Source organism: Polypterus senegalus, chromosome 4 (assembly GCF_016835505.1).
Source record: "Polypterus senegalus isolate Bchr_013 chromosome 4, ASM1683550v1, whole genome shotgun sequence".
NCBI classification, from domain to species: Eukaryota; Metazoa; Chordata; class Cladistia; order Polypteriformes; family Polypteridae; genus Polypterus; species Polypterus senegalus.
In genome coordinates this window covers 98846925-98856500 of record NC_053157.1, presented here as the reverse complement: position 1 = coordinate 98856500, position 9576 = coordinate 98846925, and the positions used below count along the sequence as shown (strand labels likewise).

Here is a 9576-nt window from a genome sequence, read left to right as displayed (position 1 = left end):
CAGGATATTTTGCCTGTAGTGTTTGCGGATTTTATTTTCACCAAACAACAAATCTTTTAATTCTCGCTGATACGCCTCTTCAATGGGAGGCATCAATACTTTTCCCTGATAGCAACATGAATTAGATGATCTACAAGTCTCGGACTTAAACTTTAAAGCCTTACAATATCTACATACTTCTGATATATCACCCATGTCCATATATTCGATCTCTTTTTGTTGTTCCATTATTTCACTGAGTAATAATTTCTGTTTGTTTGTGTTAATGTGATCTTTACTCTCTTTTATTTAATACTTTTGAATATTACTACTTATTGTTTAACTTGAACTGCATGTGTATCGAGCCAAGTTTTTTTTTTTTTTTTTTGAGCCTGTCGAATTCCACTTCTTTAATAATCTCTAACCTGCTCTGCATGTGTATCCAGAGGCGTAGCTAGGGTTTTCAGCGCCAAAATGCCAAAATGCAATGGGGAAGGGAAAGAAAATTTTTAAAAATGTATTTAAAATAACTGTATTTTAAGAAAATAATTTCTTCTAAGTCTCCAAAATGATAACGCCGCCTTGTGTTCTTTAAAATCTAAATCCATCATTAGTTTTTGTAAGAAAAAATTCATTTTCCGCATTTAAAAATGATTTTAAAGAAAGTATATAGCAAATTATAAAGCAAAATAATTATATATTTATAAAAACTACATTACTTACAATTTATTCATATGAAAATATGATGGGGGAAACGTCTAGACTTTTGCAGCCATCTACTAGAATACTTCACCGCAGCCTAATCAATTTTCTATCAAACACATAAACACAAATAACTTGGCACACAGAAATGACGTTTGCAACAACTTAGACAATGATACACTTAATGCCTCATGTCAGTCGTGCGACCTGTTTAATAATGTCAAAAAAATGTTTCTGGGTGGGAGTCAAGCATGTTAGAGTAGTGGAGAGGATAAATGTCTGTTGGGTATATAGAACTAATACGTGCTTCGAAATCAGAAAGAGACAAAAAACATAGGAAAAAGATATAATACTGATGGAGTGATGGACTGAGTATGCAAATGTTTTTTATTTACTTTTTAGTGCATTAAAGAATGGAAAACATTTCATTCTAAAATTTCGTAACATCAATTAGGCGCCCTCTGGATGCTACACCCGGGGACAGATGTCCCCCCTTGCCCCCGCAGCTACGCCACTGTGTGTATCGCACCAACATTTTTGAACGTCTTTATGAAGTCTTTAACATCTGACCACGATTGGACATTCGCGGAAAGACAGATGTCCCGCAAGAACAACCAATTTAAAACAAGTTCACGCACGTCTAAACTCTCAGTTGTTGGAATGCTTTTGGCAGACACACTTCACATCAACAACTAAGCTAAGAAGAAAGAGCAGCATGTCGAAAAGAGAACCAAATGCATTGGAGAGAAAAGAAGGCAAAAAAAGAATGCAAAATAGAACAATAATAATCTATGTGCAAATTGCACACACGTGTCTACTTGTGTATGTGTGTGGGTGTGTGTGTGCATGTGTGTGTCTGTGTGTTCTCACGCATACATGCATGTGTGTTCTTTTTTGAATTCTTTTTTGCCTTCTTTTCTCTCCAGCGCATTTGGGTCTCTTTTCGAAACGCTGCTCTTTCTTCTTCGCTTAGTCGTTGACGTGTCATCTAGAACATATACATTTTTTAAGAGCACATGAAGTGTGTGCCAAAAGCATTCTAACAACTGAGTGGTTAAATGTCTGTCATCTTGTTTTAAATTGGTTGTTCTCACGGGACATCAAAGTCTCTTTCCGAGAAGGTCACATCTTGACCCAAGATTTTTTTATATAATAGAGAGAACAGTCAAGGAGGTGAAGTGCATCAGAAATTGTAAAGGGGAATTAAAAGATACAATGAAATAGCAGATGCTCTAAACTTGCATTTTTCTGAAGTCTTCACAAGTGAGGAGAAGGGGGCTACTAATGAGGTACTGAAGGATTTGGAAATTGTAGAGGAAGAAGTACTGCTCAGATAAAATATGCTGAAATTAAACAAATGACCAGGACCAGATAATATTTACCCTCAAGTTAAGGAGGCTAGCAAATACATATATAAACACTTGACACATATTTTTAAGAAGTCACTGGACACAGGGGAGATTCCGAAGGACTGGAAAATGGCAAATATTATCCCGTTTCATAAAAAGAGTGAACAGGCAGATTCAAGCAACTTATAGGCCAGTAAGCTTAACATGCATCATTGGAAAATTAATGGAAGGAATTATTAAGGATAAGATTGAGCAGCACAAGGCAAGTACAGGAGTTTTTTCAGTTATCATGGGTTCAGAAGAGGGAAGTCATGTTTTACTAACGTGCTGGAATTCCATGAGGTAGCAACAAAAGGATATGATCAAAGTGGAGCATATGATATTATTTATTTTGACTTTCAGAAAGTATTTGATAAGGTACCACATGAGAGGTTGGGCATCAAACTAAAAGAAGTCGGAGTTCAGGGTGATGTTTTCAGATGGACGCAGAATTGGCTCAGACACAGGAAGCAGAGGGTGATGGTGCAACAAGCCTTATCAGAATTTGCTGATGTTAAGAGTGGTGTTTCACTGGAGTCAGTGCTAGGGCCACAGCTATTTTTAATACATATAAATGATTTAGATAGGAATATAAGTAACAAGATGGTTAAGTTTCCAGATAATACCAAGATAGGTGGATTAGCAGATAATTTGGAATCAGTTAAATCACTACAGAAGGATTTGGATAGGATACAGGCAATGGCAGATTTGTGGCAGATGAAATTTAATGTCAGTAAATGTAAAGTACTACACAAAGGAATTAAAAATGTTAGGTTTGAATACACAATGGGAGTTGTGAAAAATCGAGACTACACCTTATGAGAAGGATTTAGGGGTCGTAGTGGACTCTACGTTATCAACCCTCGACAGTGTTCTGAAGCCATTAAGAAGGCAAACAGAATGTTAGGTTATATAGCAAGATTTTTGGAGTCCAAGCCCAAGGAGGTTATGCTCAACCTTTATAATGCACTAGTGAGGCCTCATATGGAGTACTGTGTGCAGTTTTGGTCTCCAGGCTACAGAAAGGACATAGCACCGCTGGAAAAGATCCAGGGAAAAGTGACTAGGCTGATTAGAGGGCTACATTATGAAGACAGATTAAAACAGCTCAGCCTTTTCAGTTTAAGCAAAAGAAGATGAAGAGGTGAAATGATTGAAGTGTTTAAAATTATGAGGGGATTTAGTACAGTGGATTGAGACTGTTATTTTAAAATGAACATGGGGACACAGTTGGAAACATAAGGGTAGATTTCGCGCAAACATTAGGAAGTTTTTCTTTACACAGAGAACCATAGACACTTGGAATGGGCTAACAAGTAGCATGGCAGACAGTAAGAGTTTAGGAACTTCAAAACTAGACTTGATGCATTTTAGAAGAATTAAGTGGATAGGACAGGCATGTTTTGTTGGGATGAATGGCCTGTTCCCATCTAGATTGTTCTAATGTTTACAATAATCTGAGTCAGTGGCAATATGTAAAACCTGTTAATTTTCCAAATTTTAAAGATCAGTGCTCAGACAGAAGTCTCACCTAACTGTTTGTCCCTTATGCTAATGAGCTCTCTCCCTTAACAGCAGAGTCAACTATGGACTTTGCCATACATGCTATTCCCTAAAGCTGAATTTTAATTTAGCTTTCAGGATTTTAGGCAACATGAGACAGATTTTTCTATTTATTTTTATCTGCCTTCTTTTGCTGTGAATATGTACAATGTTCCAGAGGTCTTAAAGCTGGAAGAACTGGAACCCTACAGTAATAAAAATAAGTTTACCAAAATTTCTTTGCTTGATTCCTACAGACTGTATTTGACTCAGGATTTGTTTCCATGGCTTTTCATGGCCTGATGTGCACATGACCTCATTATATGGTAGCACATACAACTGCAATGTGGTCTTCTCAGAAATTAAAATTTGTAAAAACAAGTACAGAGATACATGAACAGATACAGAATCACTGCAATGAATGACAGGCTGGGACATCTTAGGGTGACCAGATTTTGTTTTCAAAGAGAATCAAGCAGAAAGTTATAGTCAAAACTTGACACTCACCGTCAAATAAAAAATAAAAGTCTTTATTAATTCTTATCTTTAAACAAATCAATTTACAGGTCTTAGTTTAAATTTCAACTTTTTAATAATGTTTTTATTTTAACAAATACATGGCTATTTCTCTTCCATTATAGGAGAAAGGCTTGTTTTGTTTATTTCTCTTTCAAAATAGGACTATTACTTGTTTCATCGCAACACAACCATATATATTACTTAGCAACTGCAGTGAGTAGCAGCTGCTGTCTTTCTAACTGATGTTAGTGAAAATGAGTATTATATTAAACTTAAAACCGTTGTGTTCAAAGGCCGCGAATTTAATTTCATTTCTGAAATGTCGTGCCAATGTCGCAGCTTTGAAAGCACAGAAACAGAGAAACGACATCACTCACATAGAAGGCATATGACTTACACTTCGGGTGCAAAATTGGTGACCAGGTCAAAGTATGGGCTCCTCATATATGTTGTGCATCTTGCATTACCAATCTGTAAACTTAACTGAAGGGTGTGCCTCTGCAATAAGACCAGTGCCACACAACGAAAGTCTTCCTCTTCCAAAACGACCAGAGGTGTGGACGCCGGAAGACGAAGACAAGGAGGCAGAGATGAATGAGCTGATACAGATGGAAGCTGCTGAAGATCCACATTTTGAGCCATCAACATCCACTGATCATCTAATTTCTCAGGCAGAGTTCAACAATCTTGTCAGAGATTTGGATTTATTGAAGAGTCAAGCAGATCTGCTTGAATCAAGGTTTCAAGGATGGAACCTGTTGCCTCCAGGTAAAAAAGTTCAGTATTTCGCCCCCATCATAAAGATTTGACAAAATTCTTCAGACAAGTTAACACACTGACCTTTTGCAATTGAAGGCTGTTTTACAGCAAAATGGCAATATCTACCCTTCCATACCTGTTGGACATGCTGTTCATATGAAGGACATGTATGAGAACATGCAGCTGCTGCTGATACACATTCAGTACTTGAGGTACAACTGAAAAATTTGCGCAGATCTGAAGGTGGTTATAATTTTACTCAGTCTGCAACTTGGATACATCAAGTACTGTTGTTTTCTTTGCAAAGCAGAATAGATGAGCAAGTGAATTAGATTACATGATAAAGAACTGGCAACCTCACAAGAAATTGGTTCCATGTCAGAAGAATGTTGCACACGACCCACTGGGTGTTCTGAAGAACATATTTCTTCCACCTTTGCATATCAAACTTGTGCTAATGAAAAAATGCATTAAGGCAATGAGCATGCAAAGTGAAGCCTTTGCATACATGCAACAGATGTTTTCATGTATCAGTGACGCCAAGGTCAAATAAAGTGTTTATGATGGTTCATAAAACCAAGAGATGATGATGGACAGTTACTTTGACTGCCTTCAGAAGGTTGCTGAACACGTCACATGGACCACCTTCAAGAATGTCATCCCTAACTTTCTCAGCAAATTCAAGGCACCAAACTACATTAAACAGGCTGAAAGTCTGCTCTAGTCATACAAGTCGATAAACCTTAACATGTCACTGAAGACACATTTTCTTCATTCTCACTTGGACTTCTTCCTGGCCAATCTCAGCGCTATCAGTGACGAACAGTGTGAAAAGTTTCACCAAGACATTGCCAACATGGAGAAATGCTACCAAGGAAAGTGGACTCCATCTATACTGGGAGAATATTGCTGGATACTGATACACGAAGCATCAGACAGTGACTACAAATGAAAATCTGTGGCAAAACATTTCTAGTTTTACCTTGTGTCACTTATGTTGAAAAATCACAGCGTAGGTCTGTTCTGCTGGAGACGCTACAATGTTAAATGCACAGATGTAGTTTTCTAGAAAACCCTATGTGATACAGAAATTACAACTCCGTATTTGAGTTCAGCATGTAAAAATCTATTGGTTTCACCAAAAAATGTACAGGAAACAAAATTTTCCAGAAAATTACGAAAATATTCATAAATTGGTGCTGAATAGCTATGTTGAGCCTGCCCAGTCCTGCTATCAACCAAGTCAAACTTGCCATGTGTGCTTTTCAGTTTAAAAAAACACATTAGTTATGCTCCATGCTGGTTCAAAATATTTACATGCCGTATATGGATTGGACAAACAATGAACGTCTACTGTTTGTTTATATAGTCTGAGTAACAATCAAGACAAATCCTGGACAATTTTAGGGATTTTATAAATCTCAAAAAGAAAACATGCAGGAAAAAGAGGACAACTGAGTCATCCCATTTTTATTCATTTTTTGAAAATTATAGGAACAGGTCTGATTGTGCTGCAAAAAAGAAAAAAAAAACAGACATAAATTTACTTACATCGGTATGATTTTAACATTTTTTTCCCCTCAACTTATAGATTCTGCTGTTTCATAAATGTTATGTACCCAATTAAAGCTCCTTTTAGATGGGTAAACAGCAGTGCAGTCAGCAGTGAAAGGGAATATTTTATGAGAGTGGGAAATAGTAGGCAGGAGCAAACAGAAACAGCAAAGAAGTTTGTTAAGTAAGGAATAGGATGAAAACTTTGTGGGGAGCGGGATCAAAAAATCAGAACCATGCAGACCTCTAGTAAAAACATTTACAAAAATACCCATGTCAAGCTGGTGCCAGAGACTTTTAAATGCATAAAATCTTCAGTTTTCTGCAAACCCCTCCATAATTCTCCTACATCTGTACTGCTTATTTGAAAGCATCCAACAGGTATGTAACTAATTTATTCATTAAACACATAAAATAATGAAAATCACCTTATGGAACTGTGGAAGTTTGAGAGTACTTGAGGATGAGTACAGCTGAAAATAAACAAATATACAGTGGTCTATCAGTTTAATTTGCGAAGCTGGGACCACCGGGAGAAAGTTTGCCCTTTTCACAAGCCCTGGGGGAAGGTTCAGATGATCTGCCCTTCAAGTCTATTCTGTTGGGGTCACCTTGTTCGTCCCTTTTTTTAACCAGAAGCTAGGGATAGAACAGTTAACAGTCTTTACAATAAATCACAATCATTACATCACTTCATATTTTAAATTATCACTATAACCACTGTCATTTGATGTGCTTTTATAAAACATGGATTGTGTTAAAACATTGTCAAGTGTTCACTAGACTAGAAAGCTTTGGGCATCTAGCGCTTTAATATAACTATGGTGAAAGGCAGCAACAGTGGTTCAGAAGATGACTACCTTATCTGCAGGTCATGCAGAAAGAAAGTTATCACCTTCAAGGCAATCACTCACTACTATATACCAAATTCAAGGTAAGGTAATGTTTAATTCAACACTGTTTAACTTGCTATTGTTTAACCTGGGTAGTAGTGTGAAGATGTGGGGATGCTTTGCTGCCTCTGAGACTGAAAGACTTGCCAGTACTGAAAGAACAATGAATTCTGCAGTTTACCAGAATATTTTTAATATTCTTCAATTTAAAGTTCTTTCTTCACAATCATGGTATATATTATTTTTCCACATTACATTGTTATCCAAAGTAAAGCATGCTGTATTTTATAAATTAAAAAATACCTAGCCAGTGTCACATTATAAAGAAAAGCCCAAAAATTACAGAATACTTCCATTGTGAAGTAGAAAAGATTTCAACTAAAAAAATATGCCTTTAGCATTTCTAAGGCATGCCAGTGGCAACAACAATAAACTGCAATTACTTTATGCAGCAAGGACAATTATCCAAAAAACAAATACAAGTCTACAATAAAATAACTCAAAAGAAACAAAATTAAATTTTTGGAGTGGCCTAGTCAAAGTTCTGACTTAAGCCTAAAAGACATGCCATGGCAAACCTAAAACAAGGAGTTTACACTCACAAACCCATAACAGCAGTTTGTCAAAAGAACAGTCTGCTAAAATTCCTCAACATGGTTGTAAAAGAGTGATATGAAATTATACAGGTTTTGCAACCAAACAATATCAGCAATTATTTTTTCACAGACGTGACAGGGTGTGTTGGATTACAGCTAATGTACATAAAAAGCTGAGATGTTTTCTCAGACTTCATTTACTAAAGTTAGTTTTTTTTTTAATCAAAATTCTGGTCCATTTTCTATTTTTTGCATTACACAATAGCCACTCTTCAAAAATCTAAAGTTGTTCAGTTGTTTAACAACTTACGTTAATATACTATAGTATAGGTACTACTCACGTCATACAAAAACTTGTAATAACGTTTTGGTACATTCCATGTCCATCACAGATCATTTTTCTCAGTTTGCAGCTCCATCTGCCACAATGTACCTAATTCTTACATGAACAGACTCACAATGTTTAACAGCAGCTTTCTGAAAAGAGAACAACATTTCAGTCTGCTCAAATGAATCTTATCAAAATTAACAGAAATTAAATGTTAAGCAGAATTAAGTTAGTAAAATGTCTCATAATATACCAGATGATAAGCACAGCAGCTCCTTCTCTAATAAAGTGTATTGGCTACAAAGGAATACAGTTTAGACAAGCATTAAAGTATCACAAACATGGCATTAGTAATGACTGTAGAATAAGAACAACAAACATATTAACTAAAACTTGTCTAAAAGCAGAGGTGTGCAATATTAGTGGAATGAATGGATAACTGTTTTGAATACAGAAATCACAAATAAGGTATTCTATATGTATATTGCATCATGGGAAGTTCGGGAGAAAATATGGCAGCAAACAGAGAGGTCAGGTCGGGGAATATTTTTACAAAGAGGACAACACTGTTGCTGTGGAAAAAATCTGAAATGCTAAATAATTCACTGTTGGATCAAATTAGAATGAAGCATCCTAAAAAACTCATTCAACCCAATCACAGAAGACAAGTACATTTTATTAAATGCTTTCACTATCCCCACTCAAAAATGTAATTTAGTCCAAGTAGCAAAAATACCAGAACTATATCTTCAACTTAGCCATATCATAAGCCACACACTTCCAGGTGATCTTAGACACCATGTTTCCCGAAAATAAGCCCTAGACAAGATCGTCAGCTGAAAAGTAAGGCGCCTAAGGCCAGGTTTATACTTCACTCAGTGCGACGAGTGTGCCCAAACATCCATTCAATTCCGAGGACACCTTGCCACAATATCTCTGAAAAGGATGTTTAATGATTATATCCTATAATTCAGGGATGCGCCCATTCCAGCAGCATCGGCACAAGACAGAAACAAAGTCTCTGAACGGGGCATCAGCTCATTGCAATGTTAGCACAAGCACACACATACACTGGCGTCATTGTAGATTCACCAAATCCCCAAACCTTCATGTTTTTGGATGGAAAACTGTGCACACTGTGGAAACCCACCAGGAAAACAAACATGCAAACACCAGGCAGGGATCACAAGGGACAGGACTCCCTGCGAGACAGCAGCGATACCGCTCTATCACCATGCCTCCCCATATGTGAAACTATTAGCAGTATTCATTATTTAAACAAATTTAAGGATTTATCTGTAAAATGTAACATACAT

At 36.6% G+C, this 9576-nt stretch overlaps 1 protein-coding gene across 6 annotated transcripts in view; it reads right to left on the bottom strand.

Annotated features, from left to right (window-relative positions):
• ints10 (integrator complex subunit 10) overlaps positions 1–9576 on the bottom strand; it is a 266775-nt gene that overhangs the window by 244392 nt on the left and 12807 nt on the right. Inside the window, exon 1 of one of the 6 annotated variants that reach the window (XM_039751087.1) lies at positions 8274–8360. The exons of the other annotated variants lie outside the window; for them this stretch is intronic. Coding sequence (XP_039607021.1) covers positions 8274–8329 — 56 coding nt within the window. The 5' untranslated portion in view covers positions 8330–8360. Of the gene's footprint in view, positions 1–8273; positions 8361–9576 lie in introns of those variants that run through there. 6 annotated transcript variants of the gene reach the window in all.